The sequence below is a fragment of the Jaculus jaculus genome, chromosome 8, assembly GCF_020740685.1.
Source record: "Jaculus jaculus isolate mJacJac1 chromosome 8, mJacJac1.mat.Y.cur, whole genome shotgun sequence".
Lineage (NCBI taxonomy): Eukaryota > Metazoa > Chordata > Mammalia > Rodentia > Dipodidae > Jaculus > Jaculus jaculus.
Genome location: NC_059109.1, coordinates 125,376,168 through 125,400,869, shown reverse-complemented (window position 1 = coordinate 125,400,869; position 24,702 = coordinate 125,376,168). Strand labels below are relative to the sequence as shown.

The following is a 24,702-nucleotide window of genomic DNA, read 5'->3' as shown; positions in this document are numbered from 1 at the left end:
AACAGCTCTCTTGCCTGCCTGCACGCTCTCCCTCCCTCTCCCCCTCCCGCTCACGGTCGGTGTTTTTCAGCGACTGCTTCTTCTGCGAGGGCTTGGAGATGACCTTGATGAGGCGGCTGTAGAAAGTCCCCAGCTCCCGGCCCCCGCGCAGCACCAGGCGCAGCACCAGCCGGAAGTGCTTCCTCTTGTCCGCGTCCGAGATGTACAGGGTCTTGGCACAACCGAATTCCTACGGGTCTCGTGGAGGATGGCGCCGTCTGAGCCAACCTCCCAGTTATGACGACCGTCCCATCGGAGGTGACAAGAAGCTGCACAAGCCAGGCTTTTGGGCTCAGCCTCGAGGAGAACCACCCCCCACCCACGCCAACCCCGCACTCCCCCCACCCCCCCACCCCGCAGGGATCCAAGGACGGGATGGGATGCTTTCCCACGAGATCTCACCCTGGAGTCCGGCTGCTCTTCGAAGTTCAGCTTCTGCGTCTCCGCCGCGCTGCCCGACGCCCCGTCCAGCCCCATGTAGCCGCAGACGGTGGGCCCGGACTCCGCGGCCTGCTGGGCTGCGGAAGGACCCGGGCGAGGCAGACTGAGCTCCCGCCGCCAGAGGGCGCCGCGAGACCGCGCCCCCGCTGCCCGCCGGCTGCCGGCCTGGCTGGCTCAGTGGTCCTTCCTGCAAAAGGGGTGCGCAAGCCTGCGGCTCTGGAGAGGAGGCTCTCACCTTGACCTTGCCCTGGCTTCACCCTCCAGCCGGGACCAGCGAGGTAGACGCAGGGCGGGGGACAGAAGAACCTGTGGACACACGGGAATTCCGAATTCGCATAGGCTTCTTCTCCGCTTGACTGCTTAGCTGTCTTGGAGGCATCTCACTGTAGCATGAACACAGCGAATTGTGGTTCTCTTTCCTTTAGTCTTCTCCATGACTGAACCCTATCGACCCCAAACATTCTTTTTCTTACACCTCTCAACCCAACAGCAAGCCCCGCCCATTCTCCATTCCAACCGTACCCAGGATCCATGGGCTTCCCGCCACCTTACCTCCATCCTTACTTTTTTTTTTAAAAAAAATATTTTTTAATATTTATTTATTTATTTGACAGAAAGAAAGAGGGAGAAAGAGAGGAAGGGAGAGAGAATGGATGTGCCAGGGCTCCAGCCACTGCAAACGAACTCCAGACACGTGTGCCCCCTTGTGCATCTGGCTTATGTGGGTACTGGGGAATCGAACCTGGGTCCTCAGGCTTTCCAGGCAGGTGCCTTAACCGCTAAGCCATCTCTCCATCCCTGGCTTTACTTTTTACCCAGTTACTTTTTTATTTTTATTTATTTATTTGAGGGCAACAAAGAAGGAAAGAGAGGGGGGTGAGAGAGACAGAGAGAGAGAGAGAGAGAAAGGGTGTGTCAGGGCCTCCAGCCACTGCAAATGAACTCCAGATGCACGCACCACCTTGTGCATCTGGCTTACGTGGGTCCTGGGGAATCGAGCCTCGAACCGGGGTCCTTAGGCTTCACAGGCAAGCACTTAATCGCTAAGCCATCCTTCCAGCCCTGGCTTTACTTTTTACCCAATTACTTTTTGCTTCATCACTGCCTCAACCTTCCAACCGTTTCTTCTCCCCACTTCAAGTTGCTTTGCACATAGCAGTCAGACTGCTTTAAAAGACACAGGGCTGCAGAGAGCTCAGTCAGTAAAGCAAGTGAGGAAAACCAGTCAAGCCAGTGTGGTGCCTCATGCTTCTAATCCCAGCACTCAGGAGGCTGAAGCAGGAGGATGGCCTTTGAGTTCAATGCCAGCCTGGGCTCTACAGTGAGACCTTGTCTTGACCCCCCCCCATATAAAAATAAAAGTGAATAATAATATTAACAATGCTAACATGAGTCATCTCATGATGTTTCTCTTCTTAAAATCCTTCAGCAGCTTAAAATTCCAGGTCCACATATGATCCTGGCCTTGCTTTCTTTTCCAATTGATTTCCTGTAAGTTCCCCCTCTATCCAACCACTGTAGCTGCTATATCCTCCGACAGGCCTACTTGACACAGCCCTCAAGGGCCCTTGCCTTTTCTGTTCCTTCTAGTTGGAACATGCTTCCAGGAGATTATTATTAGTATTATTATTAGTGGTAGTATTGGCATCTCAGTTCTAACATCATTTTCTTTTATTCTAATTTCTTAAAACTATTTTTTTTTTGCAATAAGCACCTTTATCTATTGAGCCACCTCCCCAGCCCATTGTGTGTGTGGGGGGGGGGTGAGAGAAAGGGGGAGAGAGAGAGCGCTCATAGGTCTCTAGCCACTGGAAACAAATTCCATATGCATGCGCCTCTTCATGCATCTGGCTTACATGGATACTGAGGAATTGAACCCTAGTTTGCATCTCTCCAGCCCCCCAACATCACTTTCTAAAAGGCCCTTTGACCTCACTGCTAAAGTATCTCCCTGGAAGTTTTTGTCAAGTGACCCTGTTTTCTTCCAGCTCCCATAATCTGAGTGTCTTGTTTGCTGATTTGTGGGGGGTAACTGGCTGAGTGACCCACATCAGAGCGAAAATGCTGTGGGAGGAAGGACTGTTTCAGTCTTGTTCTGTTGATTGCCTAGTGCCCAGCAGTACCCACAGGGTCTGGCCCATGACCAACCCTTCAAGTATCTGACTGAGGGCTAGAGAAATGGCTTTGTGATTAAGACACTTGCCTGCAAAGCCTAAAGACCCAAGTTAAATTCCCCAGTACAAGAGTAAGCCAGATGCACATTGGTGGCACACACATCTGGAGTTCGTTTCCAGGGGGCACAGGCTCCGGTGCGCCATTCTCTCTCCCTCCCTTTCTCTCTCTCTCTCAAATAAAGGAAAAATCTTAAAGAAAAGTATCTGACTGAATGACTCAGGGGTGAGGATGTGGGGATCAGAGAATCTGCGGGTTGGTTCTGGTATAGACCAAAGTAGAGGCTCATGTTGGATGAGGGACAGGCCCCTGGTTAGTTAAGAGCAGAGGTCTCCCAAGCGTAAAAGAGGCCAAAGAGTGGGAAATTTGTAAGGGGTCTTGGAGCAGAAGGTTGTGGAGACCCGGCAGGGGCGGCATCTACCTCTTCTCGTTTCCGTAAGATTTCTGGGCCACCTTGGCATGCAGGATCCGAACAGTCTGTTCACACTTCTGCTGCAGGCATGCGCGCACGCCTTCCCTCAGGATGGCTGCATGCTCCGGGGGGGACCTAGGAGTGGGAGCCGGCCAGCGGGCCTCAGCAGGGAGAGTCAGGGTTGAGGTGGCACGGAGCTCACTCCTGGAGGTAAGTGAAAAAAAAATGCGGGACGGGCGGGTCAGAGGAAGAAGTGTTGGCAGATGAGGAGTGGAGGGGGGAGGGGGTACTTGCATGGACTAAATATTTGGGCTTGAGGTGCTCAGACTCCTCCCCCCTCCCCAATCACTCGGGTGTCATTCTATGCATCTGGTTCCCTGGACTATGGTCATAGGGAAGCGTAGATCAGCTACAAAGGTGTGCTTGGGCTGGCTTTCAGATGGATGCTGGGTATGTAGAAATGGTAATTAAGCCCCACTCTAGGAGACTCCGATAGGGGAAACTGCCTTTGCTGGCTGAGGGCGGGGAGGATGTCCAGAGCACAGATGCCCACACGTATGAACGACCTCCAAACAGCACCCCCACGATGGAGGGCATCGGAGTCTTTCTGGGGCCAAGCACCACCTCTGCCTTTCACGAGAAGTCTTGCTGCGTGAAGTTTCTTCTCTTTGATTACAGGGGAAGCAAGATATTGGCTCTGCAGGGTTAGCCAGGTCAGAGCCTTGGGGGGGGGGGGGGGCGGGCGGGGTCTGTGACCTCTCAACCTGGGGTTTTAATGGATGAGAGCTGGTGCTTGCAAGGTGTTTGGGGGGGAAGTCAGTAGGTTGTGGCCAAGGGGAGAGGTATGAACTCCGAGGCTGTTTTGTTTGGTTGTTGTTTTGTTTTGTGTGTGTGTTTTTCTTTTTCTTGAACCTTCTACTTTCCAGGCAATGCCGGCCTTTCATCGCTCCTGGAGCACACAAGACAGACCGCGGAGGGCAAGAGTCCGGGCGCGCCCTCGAAAGCCCGGCCAGGCGGTGGACCGCCCGAGCCAGGGCCGCTCCTCCTCTCGGGGAAGTGTCTCGCCGAGGCTTCCAGCGCATTCCGGCTGCGGGGAGTGTCGCCTGCCCGCTGTCCGTCTCTCGGCAGCTCCGAGACAGTGGCAGGGTTAAGGGGGGGCTCCTTGCTTTGCCCCGCCCCAGGGCTCGGAGGAAGACGGGGAGGGGGGAGATCTCCACCCGCCCCCCGCCAGTGGGAGGGGTCGCAGCCTGCGCTCCCCCTCCCCACCCGCCAGCCCCCCGGTTAAATGCGGCCGCCTCCCCGGCTCGCCCCAGCTGCCTGGCAGTCCCCACCCAGGGCAAGCTGCCCACGCCGTTACCTGGTCCAAGTGCCCGGGAGGCTCCGCCCGTCTGCTCCGCTCTGCAGCCGCGCCTCCGCGCCGTCCGGCAGGTTCAGGTGAGTCAAAGGGCCTGGGGGCATCGAGGGGTCTGCAGACGTGCAGGCGGAAAGCCCCCCCCCCCCCACACACACCTCAAGCCCCCAACCCGGCCACAGCATTTAACCGCCTACCGGCCCACCGTCGCATCTGCAGTATCCTTTCCAGCTTCTGTAAGGTCCTTTCCAAACCGAGCCCCCCTCCAGCAGAAAAACTACTACATAGGGGTCACTCTTTCCTCAATCTCCTCCCTCTGGACTCGGGCATGTCCCCCCCCCCGTAGACCCTCTCCCCCAAGTTGTCCATTCCTCCCCAGCTCTTGGAAGAATGACTCACAGAGCTCCTCTCCCTCGCCAGTGCACTTTCTACGGCCTAAGGGCACCTGAGAACCCAGCTCTTCCAAAGATCGGGATGAACTCCTCAGAGAAGCCCTGGGTTCTGGTGTCGGTTTCTTTTCTTGGGGGGGCACCCTCGAAATGAGACCTTAAGTGAAGGCATCCCCTTCAGTACCCTTTCTAGACCTATTTTTCCTCTGTGGGGTGAGAGAGAGGCTTGGTAAAGTGATGAGGGTAACTTTGAGGCTCGGGCTGTTTCGTCTTTCTAGGATTTCTGGGATGGAGGTAAGAGTGGGGTCCCAAGCAGATATTGGCTCAGGCCAAGAACAGAACCAGGTGAATCTATGAAGATCAGGGGGAAGAGGCAGCGGTCCAGAGCCTTCTGGAAGCCCCTCGTGCCTTTACACACGTTATCCAGAGATGCTTGGCGGCTTCAGCTGTGGCCCAGGCTAGAGAAGGTAGTCCCCGGCCACCTCCACCAGCAGCTGGTGCCCCTTAGCCAGCTCAGGCACCCTCCCACAAAACCCCTCCCTCGCCCCCCCACCCCCCCCCCCAGCCAGAGGGATCTCTGTTCTTCTACCAGGCCTGGAAGGAGATGGAGAGGTTGGGGGTGACGAGAATCCCGGGACAGGAAGGCCGCCTGGAGTTAGAGGCAGGCACCGGCCTGGCTCAGAATGGACCCATTCACAGAACTTGGGGGGTGGGGCTGCGGTGGGTCGGGGGCGCTGGCAGTCTCTGCCAAGAAATAGCAGCATAAAAATGCCCAGCGCAGCCTTAGCGTGCGGTGTGGGGGCTTGGGGTGGGGAAAGGAAGGAAAAGAGGCGGTGTGACTCCTGGGCGCCAGGGAGATCCCCCGGCAGCTCTGGAGGGAGAATGGGAGGGCAACCGCAGTCCTGCCCCTGTACTGGGCTGTCAGCCCTCTTGAGCCTCAGCTTCCCCATCCGTACAGGGATGCTGGGTCCTTCGTGATTCTCAAGGGACGTCGCCAGGGACTGCAGGAAGGTGTAGGCTCACCTGCTGCCCCCACGGGGTCCATGGCCGCTCTGCCAGGCCCCAAGCCGCGCTCTCGCTGACCTCTTGGTGCGTCCAGCGCCGCGGGCGTCGGAGCTCTTCGCACCTCTGCTCCGGTTATATTGCGCTGGATATATCTTCTCTAAGCCTTATCTCCAAGGTCCGGGGCTCCCAGCACCCCCTGTTTGCTTTGGGCTGGAACACCTGCAGGGCAGATGTGGGCTTCCCACGGCCGCAGAGGCCAGACCCGGCAGGCGTCCCCTGGCGGCCACTCCTGGCATCAGGCGGTGAACACAGAAGTCCAGCTTGCTAGAGAGCGCGGGTTTGGGGTTTGGCCCGCCTCCGAAAGGCCTGAGATTTTGGTCTTGGCGCGGCTAAGTGTCAGAATCGGACAGAGGGTTAAATGCCACAATGTATGATGTTTAACATTATGCCTAGTACTTAAGAAAGTTTTAAAAAAGTATTTTATTTGCAAGAAGAGGGAGAGGGAGGGAGAGAGGGAAAGAGAGAGAGAAAGAAAGAATGGGTGCACTTTAGTCACTGCGCGCTAACTCCAGATGCACGCACCACTTTGTGTATGTGGCTTTATGTGAGTGCTGGGGAATCGAACCTGGGTTGTTAGGCACTGCTGGCAAATGCCTTAGCCGCTGGGCCATCTCTCCAGCCCGGATTTTCTTTTATAAGCTTTTATCTACATTTATTTGGTATCTTACAGTTTGCAAAGTGTAGCTTTCCTGCAGTTCTACAAAGAATCTGTTGTGTTTCCCAGCAACCCCAGTGTGATGATTTTTTTTTAATATTATTATTACGAGATATTTCAAACACACAAAAATAGAGCGTTTGGCTGGGAAGATGGCTCGGTGGTCAAGGCGCTCACTATACAATTATGACCTGAGTTCGGGTCCTCTGGCCCCATGTAAAAGCCAGAAACTGTGGTTCTGTCATCCCAGCACCAAGCAGTAAGAAGGGAGGCAGAGGCGGGGAGATTCCCCTGATGTTCGGGAATGCAGTGGTCAACAAGCGACCCCTGCCGCAAAACTGTGCGGAAGGTGAGGACTGGCCTGAAGATTGTCCTCTGACCTCCACACACACAGTGGCATATGTGCACTCCCATGTGAGTGAACACATACACACATACATTTTTTTTTAAAGGAAAAAACGACCCTTTCCCCCTTACTTCCAAGTGCGCCTCCCCCAGAATAAGAGCTCCGTGAACGTCAGTATTTGACTAATTTCTTTCCTCCCTCCAGGCTCTGACACCTTGGTTCTCGGCCCTCCAAGCATCATGAAGGGCCCTCTTTGCTGGTCACTGCCCGTGTTGCTGGTCTTTTTCCAGCCCTGGGAAACTCAGCTCCAGTCAGCAGGTGAGCTGGGGCTCAGCCCTCGGCATGGGAGGGGGGAGCCGAAGAGATTTTTCCACCTGCCTCCAGCCAGGGCTGCCCCAGGGAGAGACAAGCAGCAGGCTGAGCAGGCTTTGAGCTTTCTACTTCACCAGTCTGGGCCACAATTTCTCATCTGTAGGGTGTGGTTTCATCAAGGACTTTTATTTATTTATTTTTTTAAAATTTATTTATTTGAGAGCGACAGACACAGAGAGAAAGACAGATAGAGGGAGAGAGAGGGAATGGGCGCGCCAGGGCTTCCAGCCTCTGCAAACGAACTCCTTGTGCATCTGGCTAACGTGGGACCTGGGGAACCGAGCCTCGAACCGGGGTCCTTAGGCTTCACAGGCAAGCGCTTAACCGCTAAGCCATCTCTCCAGCCCTCATCAAGGACTTTTAATTTTTTATTGAAGTTTATTGAAAACAGGAAAATTCAGTAGATTTCAGATGAAAGTCCTGATTTGAGGCTTTTATTGAAAAAAAAAAAAACATTCAGGGGCTGGAGAGACTGCTCAGTAGTTAAGGCACTATTTGCCTGCAAAGCCTACGGACCAGGATTCTATTCCCCAGTACCCACATAAAGCCAGAGGCACAAGGTGGTGCATGCACCTGGAGTTCCTATGCAGTGGCTAGAGGCCTTGGTGTGCCCATATTCTCTTTCTCCCCCCCTTTAAATAAATAAATAAATATTTAAAGAAAAAAATGCAAACACCTAATATTCAGTCCACAAGGCTATAGGAAGACAGTATGTTGCTGGAGTGTGCCACTTTAGGGAATTTCCAATTTGGGAAGGATAAAGCCTCTTTGGGGATCCATGGCCCTTACTCAACCAGTTCATTCATTCATGTTGCCTGCCTGGTCCCTATAAGCATTTGAGTTTTAAACAATTACATTTAGCTGGCATAGTGGTGCACACCTTTAATTTCAACACTTGGGAGGCAAAGGTAGGAGGACTGCTGTGAGTTCAAGGCCACCTTGGAATTACAGAATGGGTATCAGGTCAGCCTGGGATGGAGTGAAACCCTACTTCAAAATTAAGAACACGAGAGGAAAAAAAGTGTAAATTTGGGCTGGAGGGATGGCTTAGTGGTTAAGTACTTGCCTGTGAAGCCTAAGGACCCCGGTTCAAGGCTCGGTTCCTCAGGTCCCACGTTAGCCAGATGCACAAGAGGGCGCACGCGTCTGGAGTTCGTTTGCAGAGGCTGGAAGCCCTGGCGCGCCCATTCTCTCTCTCTCTCCCTTTATCTGTCTTTCTCTCTGTGTCTGTCACTCTCAAATAAATAAATAAATAATTTTTTAAAAAGTGTAAATTTATTTATTAGAAAGAAAGAGAATGGATGGGTGCACCAAGGCCTCTTGCCACTGCACACAAACTCCAGATGCATGTGTGTCTGGGTTTATGTGGGTACTTGGGAACCGAACCTGGGCCAACAGATTTGCAAGCAACTGCCTTTAACCCTTGAGCCATCTCTCCAAACCTCACAAAGGCATTTGAGTTTGCAGCAAGTCCTCACCCAATCCTCAGAACAGCCCTCAGAGCGGTGGTGGGCGGGGAGAGGGGGGATAGAGGAATTTCTGCAATGTCCTCTCTCAGGTCCGCAACGCACGATGGACGAGCGTTATCTGTTGTGCTAGGTCTTCTGGGCTTTCCTGGGAGATCAAGCTGTCGCTGACGTCTGCGGTGCCCCTCGGCAGGTCCTCCTCCGTGCACCGCCCGGCCTCTGGATTTGGTGTTCGTGATCGACAGCTCGCGCAGCGTGCGCCCCTTCGAGTTCGAGACCATGCGGCAGTTCCTGGTGGGCCTCCTCCGCAGCCTGGACGTGGGGCTCAATGCCACGCGCGTCGGGGTCATCCAGTACTCCAGCCAAGTGCAGAGCGTGTTTCCCCTCGGGGCCTTCTCGCGCCGCGAGGACATGGAGCGAGCCATCCGCGCCCTGGTGCCGCTGGCGCAGGGCACCATGACCGGGCTGGCCATCCAGTACGCCATGACCGTGGCCTTCAGCGAGGCGGAGGGCGCGCGGCCCCGGGCGCAGCGCGTGCCGCGCGTGCTGGTCGTCGTGACCGACGGGCGGCCGCAGGACCGCGTGGCCGAGGTGGCGGCGCAGGCGCGCTCGCGCGGCATCGAGATTTACGCCGTGGGGGTGCAGCGCGCCGACGTGGGCTCCCTGCGCGCCATGGCGTCCCCGCCGCTGGACCAGCACGTCTTCCTCGTCGAGTCCTTCGACCTCATCCAGGACTTCGGCCTGCAGTTCCAGGGCCGGCTGTGCGGTGAGATGGAGGGGCGCGGGCAGCCCTGACCCGCCGGTGACCCTGCGCATGCGCGCCTCCTCTCCCTCCCCTCCCCCCTCCCCCCCTCTACGGGGTAGTCGGACGCATGCGCACGTCTGCTCCCTCCACCCCGCACCCAGATCCCCTGCCAGGAGGTGTGAGGCGTGCCACGTTTCAGCTCTGTGACCTTCGCTTCCGCTGATTCCACCCAGCGTCTAGCTGGTGCGGCTTCGATCAGGGGTTGTCGTTTGTCACGAACTTAATGTCAAACTCCAGCACCAAAAACACCTTCAACCCAAGACTCACAATTCCTTACTCTCGGTTCAGCGTCCGCGTGGGTCTGGCTGCTCCCCACACAGCTGTTTCTACGAATGATGCAAGATCTCTTCTAGTCACACTGGATTTGGTTTGCTGTTTTTGAGGCAGAGTCTAACCTGGAACTCTTGTAGTCCAGGCTGGCCTCAAACCCATAACAATCCGTATCTCAGATTTTCTAGTGGTAAGATTACAGGTACAAGCCACCATACAGGCCCATAAAAATATGCACACACGTGTGTGTGTGTGTGTGTGCGTGTGCGTGTGTGTGTGTGTGTGTGTGTGTGTGTGTGTGTGTGTGTGTGTTTCGAGGTAAGGTCTTGCTCTAGCCCAGACTGACCTGGAATTCACTATGTAGTCTGAGGCTGGCCTCGAACTCACAGCAATCATCCTACCTCAGCCTCCCCAGTGCTGGGATTAAAGACATGTGGCACTAGGCCCAGCCTAAAAAAATATTTTTTATCTGTTTGTGAAGAGACAGACAGAGAGAATGAATGAATGAATGAATGAATGAATGGGAGTGGGTGTGCCAGGGCCTTGTCATACCTCTTGCCACTGAAAACAAACTCCAGATGCTTGCATCACTTTCCTCTTTGTGCACTTTCCTCTTTGGCTTTACATGGATACTGGGGAATCCAGAATGGGCCAGCAGGTGTTGCAAGCAAGCACCTTTAGTTGCTGAACCAGCCCAGATATTTTAGAGAGAGAGAGAGAAGGGGAGAGAGAGAGAGAGAGAGGGAGAGAGAGAAAATGGACACACCAGGGCCTCAAGCTGCTGCAAATGAACTCCATTGTCCATCTGGCTTTATGTAGGTATTGAGGAATCAAACCTGGGCCATTAGGCTTTGCAGGCAAGTGACTTAATTGCTGAGCCATCTCTGCAGTCCTGTTTTTAATTTATTATTTACTTAAGAGAGAAAGAGAAAAAGAGAGAGAGGCAGATAGAATGGGTACATCAGGGCCTCCAGCCACTGCAAATGAGTCACACACCACCTTGTACATCTGTCTTTACATGGGTATTGGGGGATTTAACTTGGGTCCTTTGGCTTTGCGGGTGAGTGTCTTAACCACTAAGCAACCTCTCCCTCCAACCATGGTTTTTAATTTTTTTTTTTTTTGAGACTAGGTCTCAGGCTGGCCTTGAATCTTGGTCCTCCTGCCACCACCTCCTAAGTGGTGAGATTACAGGACTGTGCCACTACACCCAGTTTTCTAGTTATATTTTGGCCTTGATCTAGTACCTCTCCATCTTCCTGCGTTGCCGTAATCTGTGTGTGGCCGTACCCTATCCCAGCATGTGGTCCAGCGCCCTCTTCTGAGCCTATTCATAGGGACTGCTCAAGCCCTACTTCCCCTAAGCCTCCCACCTGGAGCCACATCCCACCCAATGCCATCCTTGAGGATGATGCCAGGCTCAGGTCCCCTCTCCATCCAGCCCTCTCTGAGGCTCCTGCCCCAGCTGTCCTCTGCTGATTCATGTCTGTGTGTCCTCAGGGAAGGACCTGTGTGCTGCACGGGATCATGGCTGTCAGCACCAGTGTGTCAACACTCCGGGAACCTTCCACTGCACTTGTGACCCTGGATACAAGCTAGCCGCAGACAAGAAGAACTGTTTGGGTGAGAGCCACCCCCTGCCCTGCTATCTCATTGCTCCTGTACCTCTTTTTTCCCCCCAACCCCCTCACCCAGCACCAGAACCATGAGTTTGGTAGGGGCTTAGGAAGTAAAGAGATACAAGACTCAGACAGGCATGACCTATGGTCACACAAGTCCTTGGTGGAACCAGAACTGGGAATCTTTTTTTTTTTTTTTTAATTTTATTGATTTATTTGCAAGCAGAAAGAGAGACAAATAGAGAGAGAGAATGGGCACGCCAGGGCCTCTAGCCACTGCAAATGAACACCAAACACATGTGCCCCTTCTACATCTGGCTTACATGGGTCCTGGGGAATAGAACCTGGGTTCTTTGGCTTCACAGGCAAACACCTTAACCACTAAGCCATCTCTCCAGCAACCCCCCTTTTTAAAATTTTTTTGTTACTTTTATTTATTTATTTGAGAGCGACAGACAGAGAGAGAAAGAGGCAGAGAGAGAGAGAAAGAGAGAGAATGGGCGCACCAGGGCCTCCAGCCTCTACAAACAAACTCCAGACGCGTGCACCCCCCTTGTGCATCTGGCTAACATGGGTCTTGGGGAATCAAGCCTTGCACCAGAGTCCTTAGGCTTCACAGGCAAGTACTTAATCACTAAGCCATCTCTCTAGCCCCTGTCTGTTTTTTTTTTTTTAAATTAGGTAGAGAGTTGTAAAATTAAATTAAAAAAAGAAGGTTGTATGGCTACATCACATGTTAGAACCGTTATTTCCATCCTCCCTACCCCCATCCCACTGAGGGCACCTCTCAGTGGCATTGCTAATGTTCCCCCTAGGTGTGTGGGTTATGAGATTGGGGAGCATCAGTCAGTCATTGTAAGGGGGCGGCAGTGCCTCTGGACATTCCCTTCCACTCTGTGGCCCTTACCATACTTCCTCCCTGTCTTTCTCAAAATTCCCTGAGCCACGGTGGGTGTGTTTTAAGTCTGCTTTCGTGTTGTGCTCTCAGCAGCTTCTGGGTTCCTGCTTTGCTGCATTTTGAGTGTCCTCTGGGGCTGTCTCCCTGCCCTGGTGCTGGTGGAGAGGCTCATCAAAGCAGCACTCTTGCTCACCTCGCCGGTTCCTCTGTGGTTTCACCTGGGTCCTGGCTAATGTGTGAGGGGTGGTTCATCTCCTCATTCTAGCTACCTTCTGAAAAAGCAAAACAGATTCTCCAAAGGAGACTGAGGTCAGCATAGGCAAGACTAGGAATCTTGGCCCCCATCCCCACTGGTGAAATGTGCTTTCATATTTCATAGCCTTTCTGGCTCCAGTCCACTTCCTAAATCTGGTTTGTCTGTCGTTTGTTTGTTTCCTTTCCTTTCCTTTCCTTTCCTTTCCTTTCCTTTCCTTTCCTTTCCTTTCCTTTCCTTTCCTTCCCTTTCTTTCTCTTCCCAGGCACATTCTTCCAGTTTCTATGATTTAGACAGGATTGGGGGATGTTTAACTAGGTGGGTCTCCCCCTAAATGCTATTCATTCTTACCTCTGTACCTCATCTTTTTTATTTATTTTTATTTTTTGCAATGCTCAGCTAGGCTGCTCTTGTTGCTCCTTATTCCCTCTACAAATCTTTCAAGACCTGTCCCTTCACTTGTGTCTTCTGAGAAGCTAAGGCACATGACGTCTTGCTTGTACAACTGGGCTTTTCTTTTTCCTGTGTATGTCGACTCTTGTGGTCATATTTTGGTACCACTTACTGAGTGACAATTTAGTATCAGACACTGTGTTAGGAGCATTCCATACATTATTTCTCAGCTTTACAAAATCTGGGGGGAAAGGCCATGTGATTCCAGAAAGCTGGATGCCACCCAGGGTTTTCTTGTTAAAAAATTTTAAAGTGTTGGCATGAAGCTGGGTGTGGTGGTACACACCTTTAATCTTAGCATCCAGGAGGCTGAGGTAGGAGGATTGCTGTGAGTTTAAGACTAGGCTGGACTGCAGAGTGAGTTCCAGGCCAGCCTGGGCTAGAATGAGACCCTTGCTCAAAAAACAAACAAACAAAAAAATCTGTATGTGATGACTGTGAACATTCAAACCCTTCCCTATGACTTCTAGACTTCCAGTGGTCACATCTTGTTGTGAGCTTCCCTTCCCCCCTCCCCTCAGTTCCCCTCCTCTTTTCTCTCTTTCCCTTCCCTATCTATTAAAAAAGTTTTTATTATTTATTTGAGAGAAAGATACATAAAAAGGCAGAGACAGGGAGAGAAAGAAAGAGAGAGAGAGGGAGAGAATAGGTGCACCAGGACCTCCTGCCACTGCAAATGAGCTCTGGTTGCATGCACCACTTTGTGCGTTTGGATTACGTGGGTACATGACGCTCCTGCCTTGGCCTCCTGAGTGCTGGGATGACAGGTGTGCGCCCCCTTGCCTGGCTCTCCTCTATTCCTTGTCCTTATGAATCCTTTTCCCAAACTTTCAACTCTACACATGATGATATTTTTACACATGATGATATATTATGTAAATTAAAGTCTTTAGCTTGCATGCTTGTGTACACAGGAGGATTGTGTACATGTGCATATGCCCATTTTATGACAAGTAGAAGTGGACAGAGATGTGAATTATACCTGAAAATCAAACATACACACACACAACCCCGCCTCCCCCCCAAAACCCCTGTCATTTATAACCTCAGATTAGAAACCTCGTTCCAGGGCTGGGGAAAACGCTCAGTGGATGAAACACTTGCTCACAAGCATGAGTATAGGGGTTCGGATTCTCAAAACCCACATCAAGCTGGACTCTGTGGCACTGGCACCTATAATAGCAGTGGTTATAAATATGGTGAGAAGGTTGGGAGAGGCAGGAGAATCCTCTGGAAGCTTATGAGCCAGCTAGCTTGGCAGCAATGAACACCTGTAGACTCTGCCTCAAACGAGGTCGAAGGTGAGGACCAACACGTGAAAGTTGTCCTCTGACCCCCCCACACACACACACGTGGCACATGTGCACCCAGACTCACACAGACCAACACATCCACACACAACAAACCCTTGCTTCTGAAAGTAGAAACCCTCAGCCAGCCCATTACAGAGAACTTTTGTGGACACACTCATCTTCACACTGTCTGTTGTGTTCCCTTCTTCCTCTCTCCACCCCATCTCTTGGGCAGGACTCCCAGAAGTTTGCAATTCTCCTTTCTCCAGTTCCTCTTCTGCACCTGTAGGCTGTTTTTTGCACATCCAAACCATGAGGGTTCTTAGCCTCTACCCTCCTCAGAAGAAAGTTGTGAATAGCAGCAACTCTTCTTCTTTTTTTTTTTTAATGTCCTTTTCTTTCTTTTTTTTTTTTTAAATTTTTATTTATTTATTTGAGAGTGACAGACACCTCTGCAAATGAACTCCAGACGCAGTGCGCCCCCTTGTGTATCTGGCTAACGTGGGATCTGGGGAACCGAGCCTCGAACCGGGGTCCTTAGGCTTCACAGGCAAGCGCTTAACCACTAAGCCATCTCTCCAGCCCAACTCTTCTTTTTTTAAACAACTTTTTGTTCATTTTAATTTATCTATTTGAGAGTGACACAGAGAGAGACAAAGAGGCAGATAGAGAGAGAGAGAGAGAGAATGGGCGTGCCAGGGCCTCCAGCCACTGCAAATGAACTCCAGAATGTGTGCGCCCCCTTGTGCATCTGGCTAACATGGGTCCCAGGGAATTGAGCCTCAAACCAGGGTCCCTAGGCTTCACAGGCAAGTGCTTAGCTGCTAACCCATCTCTCCAGCCCCATAACTCTTTTAAGAAAATACTTTATTTATTTGGGGGCAGGGAGAGAATGGACACGACAGGGCCTCCAGCCACTGTAAACGAACTCTAGACGCATGTGCCACCTTGCGCATCTGGCGTTATTTGGGTCCTGGGGAATTGAACTTGGATCCTTAGGCTTCGTAGGCAAGCATCTTGACCACTGAGCTGTCTCTCCAACCCCAGATATTCTTTTCTATTGTTCCACTTTGCTGATGGGGAAAACGGAGTGCAGAGAGGAAAAGGCTGAGCTCTTGCTTCTTCCCTTGTATGCCTCTGAGCGTCTGGAGGACAGGGGTCTGCTCTGTATAACTGCAGGGTCTACTTCTCCTACCTGACCCAGGCGTGAACCCTCTGGCTCTGGGTTTGAGTGGGGAGGATCACCTGGCCCTGCAGGAAGGAGCTGACAGAAGTTACAAATGCCTGGGTACCATCCCTGGAGAATGAATTAGTCCATTTTGGGGTTTGGGCCCTGGTGAGGGGAGTCCTGGGTGTTCATGCTGCCAGGCTGTGAAGCGCAGCCTTGAGCAGATATGGATCTCTTCTCCTCTTCAGCCATTGACCAGTGTGCTGAAGGAAGCCACGGCTGTGAACACCACTGTGTCAGCACCCCAGGCTCCTATTTCTGCCGTTGTCGAGCTGGCTTCACCCTCCAGCAGGACCAGAGGAGCTGCAGAGGTAAGTCCCTTTCCCCTGCCAGCATCCCAGAGCCTCTGATGGCTTCCATTAGAAGTGACGTGTTTCTGGCTCCTCTTTCCCCCAGCCATTGACTACTGCACCCTCGGGAACCACAGCTGCCAGCACATGTGCGTTAGCACCCTCGGGGGCCCACAGTGCCGCTGCAGAGCGGGCCACGAGCTGCTGCCGGACGGGAGGAGCTGTCGGGGTGAGGCCGGGCCTCTGGCGTCTGGGGGGAGTATTAAGGGATCCTAGCTGGTAGGGCCCACCTTGATTCATCCTGCTCTGTGTCTCCTTTAAGTCAGGGACCTTTGCAATGGGGTGGACCATGGCTGTGAGTTCCAGTGTGTAAGCGAGGGATTTTCCTACCGCTGCCTGTGTCCTGAAGGGCGGCGACTCCAGGCAGATGGCAAGAGCTGTGACCGTGAGTTGTTGATGGAGGGTGGGTGGTCTGTCTGCTTCTTGCCAGCTGCCTGCCTTTGGAGTGTCCTTGCTCTGCCTTTGTTGCAGCCTAGTAATGTGATGTGATGCAACGCAATGCAACGTGACGCGACGTGATGTGACGTGGGTGTGCTGGGTGGCCGTGGAAGGGCATGCTATACCTGCTTCCGTCACTTCCCAGCCAATCCTCCAGCCTGCTGCCAACGTGAATTGAAAACTTCCTACTTGATCTTACTTTTCCTTTGCTCAGCATTCCTTCTGCAGCTCAATAATGTCTATCAAAAAAAAAAAAAAATCAGGGCTGGAGAGACGGCATAGTGGTTAAGCTCTTGCCTGTGAAGTCTAAGGACCCCGGTTCAAGGCTTGATTCCCCAGGACCCACGTTAGCCAGATGCACAAGGGGGCGCATGCTTCTGGAGTTCCTTTGCAGCGGCTGAAAACCCTGGCGTGCTCATTCTCTCTCTCTCTCTCTGTCTGTCACTCTCAAATAAATAAAAATATTTTTAAAAATCAGCTGGGCATGATGGCACACGCCTTTAATCCCAGCACTCAGTAGGCAGAGGTAGGAGGATCGCTGTGAGTTTGAGGCCAGCCTGAGATTACAAGAGTGTATTTCAGGTCAGCACCCTGGACTAGAGTGAGACCCTATCTTGAAAAATAAAACAGACAAACAAACAACAAAACAAAACAAAATGAGACAAAACAAAAAAGTCAAGTGTCTTACCCCGAAGTTTTTCAAATGGTTGGCACAACCATGCTAATGGATAATGAAAGCAAATTAGTGGTTACAACTGGCATTTAAAAAACAGATTGGAAGAGAAAATAGTTTCCTGCATGTAGAAAGAGTAAGTATTATTTTATGAAGTTTAAATTATATGTATGCATAGGAATTGCATAATGATGTACCGTTAGCAGTGTTCATTATAGACAGTGGTCACAGTCACATGGCCTGTCTCTTCCTAATTGTTAGAGAGCTTCCAGTTCCCATGCCTCTGAACATGCCACTCGCTCCCTTCTGAAACATCCCTCCCTGCTTTGGCAAATTCTTGCTCACCCTTCAAGATTATCTTAGTCCATTTGTGTTGTTAGAAAGAATGCCATAGACTATGTGGTAGTCTTTTTGTCTTTGGTTAGCTGTATGGTGCTGTAATGAATACCTGAGGCTGGATGATTTATAAAGAATAGAGGTTGAGCTGTGCATGGTGGCACACACCTTTAATCCCAGCACTTGAGAGGCTGAGATAGGAGGAGCACTGTGAGTCCGAGGCTACCCTGAGATTACATAGTGAATTCCAGGTCAGCCAGGGCTAGAGTGAGGCCCTACCTTGAAAAACAACACAAACAAAAATAATCATAATTTTAAAAATAGAGGTTTATTTGGCTCCCAGTTCTAGAGATCCCAAAACATGATCTCAGCATCTGCTTGGCTTTTGTTGAGGACCTCATGGCTTATGGTGGCCCAGGGCCACAGTGCATAAGAGAGTAATGAGCAGGTGTGTGAAAGACATCAAACACGTGGGGTGCCCTAACTCCATAACTACTCACTGTCATGGTCATTGGTCCTGTCCCTTGAGACTGAGCTGGTCTTTGAGGTGGGCATTGCTCTCTTCCTAGAGCTGTGTTCTTATGTCCTCATTACCTCCTACTTGCCCCGTTTATGGTTTGGATATAACATGCCCCCCGCCCCCCAGGCTCATGTGTTGAAGAATTGCTCCCTCACACCAGAATGTCCAGAGATGGGGCTTTTGGGTAGTGGTTGGATCATGGCATCAGTTTTTGCCAATGGATCAATCCACTGATGGATTCCAAATCTGAATAGGCAACTGGGAGGCCATGGCACTTGAGAATACGAGACCCAGTTGGTGTGGGTCACTGCGATTGTGCCTTTGGGAAGGTCTCTCTCTCTCTCCTCTCTCTCTCTCTCTGACACAGGGGTTCTCTGTGTATCCCAGGCTGGCCTTCAACTTACTGTGTAGTCAGGCTGGACTCAAACTCCCATGAATTCTCTTGCCTCAGTCTCTCAAGTGGTGGGATTATAGGCATGTTTCACCTCGCCCTGTTTGAAGGCTGTCTTGTCCTGCCCCTTGCTGTCTGTCTCTCTGCCTCCTGTCTGTATCGAGGTGAGCTGCCTTGTTCTCTCTTGTTCCCACTGACACTGTCCACCTCAGGCCAACAGCAGTGGAGCCAGCAAGCAAGAGGACAAAACCACAGGCTAGAAGTCCTCTTTTCTCCTGTCAGGTCCTGTGTCACAGAGACACCGAGTCCAACACTATCTCTTCCTCTTCAGCACCCGCCTCCTTTCATCCTGTTCCACTGGAGATCAGGCTCCTAGGACATGAACTTTGGAGCATAAGCCATATCTAAACCATAACGCTGTTTTAAATAATAAATTATTTACTTCATTATTTTTAAATATTGTATTTATTTGAGAGAGAGAGAATAGGCATGCTAGGGCCTCCAGCCACTGCAAATGAACACCACCTTGTGTATCTGGCTTACATAGGTCCTGAGGACTAGAACCTGGGTCCTTTAGCTTTGCAGGCAAGTACTTTAACCCCTAAGCCATTTTTTTTTTTTCCCCAGCTGGAGAGCTTTTGAGCGATTTTTCCATCTGTGCTTCCCTTCTTGCCCTAGACACATGGGGATTACAGATGCTAATGCCGCCAGGCATGGTGGCACACGCCTTTAATGCCAGTACTGGTGAAGCAGAGGTAGGAGGATTGCCGTGAGTTTGAGGCCAGCCTCAGACCACATAGTGAATTCCAGGTCAGCCTGGGCTAGAGTGAGACCCGACCTCGGGGGGGAAAAAAGAAGAGATAGATGCCTGCACTACAGTATCTGGCTTTTGGGGATTCAAACTCAGGTAACCCTGCTTGCATGGCAAGCACTTTATCCACTGAACCATCTCCCAGCGCTCACAACAACGTCTTAAACAGGGCTGGAGAGATGCTCAGTGGTTAAGGCACTTACCTGCAAAGCCTAATAATAACCTGGGTTCGATTCCTCACTACCCACATAAAGCCAGATGCTCAGCGGCACATCAGGAGTCTGTTTGCAGCACCAAGGGGCCCCGGCATGCCCATTTTCCCCTCCCCGTCTCTCTCCTTACAAATAAATAAAAATATTTTAAAAAAATATCTTGCCAGGCATGGTGGCGCACACCTTTAATCCCAGCACTTGGGAGGCAGAGGTAGGAGGGTTGCTGAGAGTTCGAGGCTACCCTGAGACTACATAGTTAATTTCAGGTCAGCCTGGACCCAAGTGAGACGCTACCTCAAAAAACCAAAATAAATAAATAAATAAAAATATCTTAAACATTTATTTCTCAGTTCTGGAGGACGGGAAGGCCAAGGCCAAGGTGCTAGCAGAGTGAGTGTCGGGTGAAGCCCTCTCCCTGGCTCTCACACAGCAGCCTTCTCACCACGTTCTCACATGATGGAAGGCGGGAGGAAGTGCGTGCTCTTGGGATTCTTTTTTTTTTTTTTTAATTTCTATTTATTTATTTGAGAGCGACAGACACAGAGAGAAAGACAGATAGAGGGAGAGAGAGAGAATGGGTGCACCAGGGCTTCCAGCCTCTGCAAACGAACTCCAGACGCGTGCGCCCCCTTGTGCATCTGGCTAACGTAGGTCCTGGGGAACCGAGCCTCGAACCGGGGTCCTTAGGCTTCACAGGCAAGCGCTTAACCGCTAAGCCATCTCTCCAGCCCGGAATTCTTATGAGAAACAAATTCTGCATCTAACACTAACTGCCTCCCAAACACCCTAACCTTAGGGGAGCAGAATCTAACATAAATTTTGGAAGACACAGTTATTCAGTATAAATCAGAGGTCCAGTTGGGTGTCACCACGTGCAGGCATCCTCCACAACTCCAGGAAGATGCCATCGTTCCTGCCATGGGCTCCTTGCAGCAGTTACTGTAACTAGCTGGGGACGCATCCAACTTGCTGTGTTATATCTTGATTTTCTTTGTGTGTATGTGTACACGTGTGTTCAGGCGTGTGCATGCTGGGGAGCATGCATGCCGTTGCACATGTGTGGAGGTCAGAGGACAACTTTTGGGTCAGTCCTCACCTTTCCACCGCATTCAAGGTGGGGGTTCTTTCTCTGGATCTTTCTCCCCTATTGCTCTTTGTTGAACCTCCAGTGAGTGTCTGAGGGAATTCTCCTGTCTCTACCTCCCATCTCTCCATCAATGAGCTGGGATCACAGAAACCTGGAATTTTTTTTTTTTAATTTAATTTATTAGTTTTCTTTTCAGTAAATACAGGCAGTTTGGTACCATTATTTAGGAATTTTTTTTAAATTTATTTTAATTTTTTTATTAGAGAGAGAGAGAGAGGGAGGGAGGGAGAGAGAATAGGCACACCAGGGCCTCTAGCCACTGCAAATGAACTCCAGATGTATGTGCTACTGTGTGCATCTGGCTTACATGGGTACAGGAGAATTGAACCTATATCTGCAGGATTTGCAGCCAAGTGCCTTAACCATTAAGCCATCTCTCCAGCCTGTATTTTTTTTTTTTTTAATGTGGTGTCTGGGATCAAACTCAGGGACTCAGGCATAAGTGGTGGGCACTTTATCCACTGAGCCATTCCTCCAGCATTCTATCTTGATTTTCTTGTCTTTTTAAATTTATTTGAGAGAGATGCTTGATTGATTGGTTATAGGTGCTCCTGGCCCTCTTGCTACTGCGTAAGAACTCCAGACACATGCTCAGTGTTGCACATGTAGCTTTACGTTGGTACTGAGGAATCAAACCTGGGCCTGCAGGCTTTGCAAGCAAGTGCCTTTAACCACTGAGCCATCTCCACTGCCCTGCATGTTGATGTTTTTATGGATTAGGATTACATATATATTAATTTTTTAAAGTTTTTTAGATTAATTTTATTTATTTATTAGAGACACACCCACACACCACGAGAGAGAGAGAGAGAGAGAGAGAGAGAGAGGGAGAATAGAGAGAGAGAGAAAATAGGCTCACCAGAGCCTCCAGCCACTGCAAACGAACTCCAGATGCATGCGCCACCATGTGCATTCTGGCTTACTGGGACCTGGAGAATTGAATCTGGGTCCTTAGGCTTCACAGGCATGAGTCTTAACCGCTAAGTTTCCTTTGTTGTTGAATCTTGTTCAGAGCCTTCGAATACCTTTGGCTCCGAATCAAGCAACATTGTAATTAGACATAGGGGTTTGGGCAGATACTTCCGGCTTCTAGTCCTGGCCCAGTCACTATTACCTATGGAGTTGACAGATAGCATAGACGGTCAATAAATTACAGCTACGATGGCCATTATTACTGTGATTATTTAAAAAAAGAGAAAGACATTTAACCAAGCGCCTGGTTTGTGCTAAGCACTTGGTAAATGCCAAAGGCCACTACGAAGACCAGACCACGACCACAGTGATGATGATTTAGCCGGCTAGGCACACACAAGCAAGGACGCGGGGCTGGTCCCTGCCGCATGCTAAATGTTTGCAACTGTCTGACTGCCTGGGCAGACGGTTCCTGCTAGTCACAGATCTGACCCCCTCCATCCAAGCCCTCTTGCCGGCAGGGTGCCGGGAAGGCCACGTGGACCTTGTTCTACTGGTGGACGGCTCCAAGAGCGTGCGCCCGCAGAACTTTGAGCTGGTGAAGCGCTTCGTGAACCAGATCGTGGACTTCCTGGACGTGTCGCCCGAGGGCACGCGCGTCGGGCTGGTGCAGTTCTCCAGCCGCGTGCGCACCGAGTTCCCGCTGGGCCGCTACGGCACGGCGGCCGAGGTGAAGCAGGCCGTGCTGGCTGTGGAGTACATGGAGCGGGGGACCATGACCGGCCTGGCCTTGCGCCACATGGTGGAGCACAGCTTCTCCGAGGCGCAGGGGGCGCGGCCCCGGGCCCTCCACGTGCCCCGCGTGGGCCTGGTCTTCACCGACGGCCGCTCCCAGGATGACATCTCCGTGTGGGCAGCGCGCGCCAAGGAGGAAGGTGGGCTCGGCTCGGGATGAACTGGGCTGGGGCGGGGTGGGCCCGGGAACGGGGAAGGGGACCGTGGGGAGCATCTTTCCCAAGGTTTGGGGCGCCCCAGCGCTGAGTCCCCGGGCTTCTGCTGTAGGCATCGTGATGTACGCGGTGGGCGTGGGCAAGGCGGTGGAAGAGGAGCTGCGGGAGATTGCTTCCGAACCGGCCGAGATGCACGTGTCGTACTCCCCGGACTTCAGCGCCATGTCACACCTGCTGGACAATCTCAAAGGCAGCATCTGCCCCGGTGAGCACATCTCCCTCAAGAGCTTCTGTTTTCTCACGGCCGGACCTCTGAGGGGTTCCTTTTCCTGTTCATTCCCCCCTCGCATTTAGGAGCCACCTGGTTAGTTACAGCTCCCTAGACAGAGCCTGGTCCTAAGTGCAACCACGGTTCGCCATCTGGTCCTCAGCTGAGGGGAAGGGGACCAAACCTGTGTCACATGATGAGTGACAGTAGTCGTGACCGGGAGTGACTTGACATAGGTCTTTAGACCGTCTAACCCAGGCCTAAGATGTGGTTTTTCTTTCAGCGAATCCAGCTCCTCCCACAGAGGTAGGGTCAGTAGAGCGGGCCCAGGACAATCTGTGATTTAATGTCCATTCTCACTGCCCTTCCCCAGTTCTAAGCATCATCCAGGCAGGTATTGTAGAGGCACTGTGTTTCAGGGTCTTTCCTGCCCTTATTCTTACGTCTCCTACAGAATGACCCTGGATAAGTCACTTAACCAGCACTCCTCTTCTGTAACAGGGAAGGCTGTTGACAGGGGACTTTGGGGGTTCTGCATTTTGGCTCTATGACCCTGGGCAGACCCCGTCCCTTCTCTGACTCTTGATTTCCCCACCTTTAAAGTTAGAGGAGGTCTTTGTGCGAATGTCATCGATCCCATCACTAACATGACATCAGCAGTTTGCTAAGAACACAACTAAGATGAAGAGATAACATTTGAATCATAATGATGACATTTTTTTAAAGGTACAGTCTCACTCTAGCTCAGGCTGATCTGGAATTCACTATATAGTCTCAGGGTGGCCTGGAACTCACGGTGATCCTCCTACCTCTCCCTTCTGAGTTCTGGAAATTAAAGGCATGTCTCATGACACCTGGCTAAAATAATAATAATAATAGTAGTAGTAGTAGTAGTAGTAGTTATAGTAATAGTAATAATTTTTTAGTTGCACCAGCCACAGTTCAAGTGTTAAACTGGGCCAGGCAGATAGAACATTTTCATCATTGCAAAGTGTCCCACTTGGAGACTGCTTGCTGCTTTGGGCTTTTTCTAATCAATCAAGTCTCTGGACCAGCAATGTCAGCATCACTTGGGAGCGCATTGGAAACACAGGTTCTCAGCTCCTTCCTCATTCTGTATTTATTTCTGTTTTGTTTTTTTTTTTGGGGGGGGGAGGAGTTGGAGGTAAGGTCTCATTCGAGTCCAGGCTGACTTGGAATTCACTATGTAGACTCAGGCTGGCCTCAAACTCACGACAATCCTCCTACCTCCGCCTCCGGAGTGCTGAGATTACAGGCGTGCGCCACCACGCTCAGCTTCCTTCCTCATTCTGAATCACATCCTGCATTCTAGCAAGCTCTCTGACGACTCGGGCAGGCATTAGGGTTTGAGAAAGTCTTGGAATCTTATGCACATACACAAGTCATTGAATCCGCACAAACGCCAATGAATAGTTTCTCTCCCAAACTGAGGTTTAAGCAAAGTTAAACGTGTTTTCCCAATACCTTTGGGCTACCTGGCTCCCAAGTCTGTCTGAATCCAAAGCCCATATACTCAACGTCAGGCCCAGTGGAAGCAAATCAGAGGGCCAAGGCCAGAGTCGGCCTCCAGTAGTTTTTCATTCCTCTGACTCTTCTTCCTGGGCCTCAGAGGAGGGCATCGGCGCTGGGACGGAGCTGCGGAGTCCCTGCGAATGTGAAAGCCTGGTGGAGTTCCAGGGGCGCACGCTGGGGGCGCTCGAGAGCCTGGCGCAGAAGCATATCCTTGGGGATGGGATGGAGGCGCGGGATGGAGGGCGGGTGCGGGGCTCGCTGAATCCCAGTGGTTTCCTTAACCGCACACTGGCCCAGGTGACCGAGCGTCTGGAGGATCTGGAGAGGCAGCTGGCCAACCAGCAGTGAGGGCCAGATCTGGGCTGGACGCGGCCCCGCCGGCTTGGATTCCCTGCTCGTCCTCGGGGCACCGGCTGGGACCGTCCGGGAAGAGGCGCTGGCGGGCTCCCAGCGCTGCGTGCGAGCGGGCCTCGCCCGGACCAGATGCCAGAGCCCGGGGGCGGGCGCCAGAGGATGGGCGGAGACCAGTGCGGAGGGCGGTGGGCGCGTGCAAGAGGACTTGCACGCCCTTGCCACGTGCTGCTCTCAGTTCCTTATTGGATTGCTTTTTTACCCTCTCTTTTCGTAAAAAAAAA

General features: G+C 51.7%; 2 protein-coding genes across 4 annotated transcripts in view; one reads left to right on the top strand and one right to left on the bottom strand.

Annotated features, from left to right (window-relative positions):
* The window catches only part of Rbpjl (recombination signal binding protein for immunoglobulin kappa J region like), a 14,637-nt gene extending 8,788 nt beyond the window's left edge, over window positions 1-5,849 (bottom strand). Inside the window, exons 1-6 of the mRNA XM_004663915.2 lie at window positions 5,828-5,849; window positions 4,422-4,530; window positions 3,074-3,199; window positions 716-786; window positions 442-557; window positions 55-229 (exon numbers count right to left, since the gene is read on the bottom strand). Coding sequence (XP_004663972.2) covers window positions 55-229; window positions 442-557; window positions 716-786; window positions 3,074-3,199; window positions 4,422-4,530; window positions 5,828-5,849 — 619 coding nt within the window. The remainder of the gene's footprint in view (window positions 1-54; window positions 230-441; window positions 558-715; window positions 787-3,073; window positions 3,200-4,421; window positions 4,531-5,827) is intronic.
* On the top strand, window positions 4,223-24,702 carry Matn4 (matrilin 4). 3 transcript variants are annotated; one of them, XM_045156505.1, is made up of 11 exons: window positions 4,223-4,498; window positions 7,075-7,188; window positions 8,902-9,474; window positions 11,284-11,406; window positions 15,715-15,837; window positions 15,923-16,045; window positions 16,139-16,261; window positions 21,823-22,251; window positions 22,379-22,531; window positions 24,165-24,272; window positions 24,357-24,702. In XM_045156505.1, exons 2-11 carry the CDS (start codon window positions 7,110-7,112, stop codon window positions 24,413-24,415), a joined length of 1,893 nt encoding a protein of 630 aa, XP_045012440.1. In that variant the 5' UTR covers window positions 4,223-4,498; window positions 7,075-7,109; the 3' UTR covers window positions 24,416-24,702. The 3 variants fall into 3 exon arrangements, with proteins under 3 accessions (XP_045012440.1, XP_004663973.2, XP_045012439.1); XM_004663916.2 differs by having other exon boundaries at window positions 4,331-4,498; window positions 21,838-22,251; XM_045156504.1 differs by lacking the exon at window positions 4,223-4,498 and adding an exon at window positions 4,624-4,651.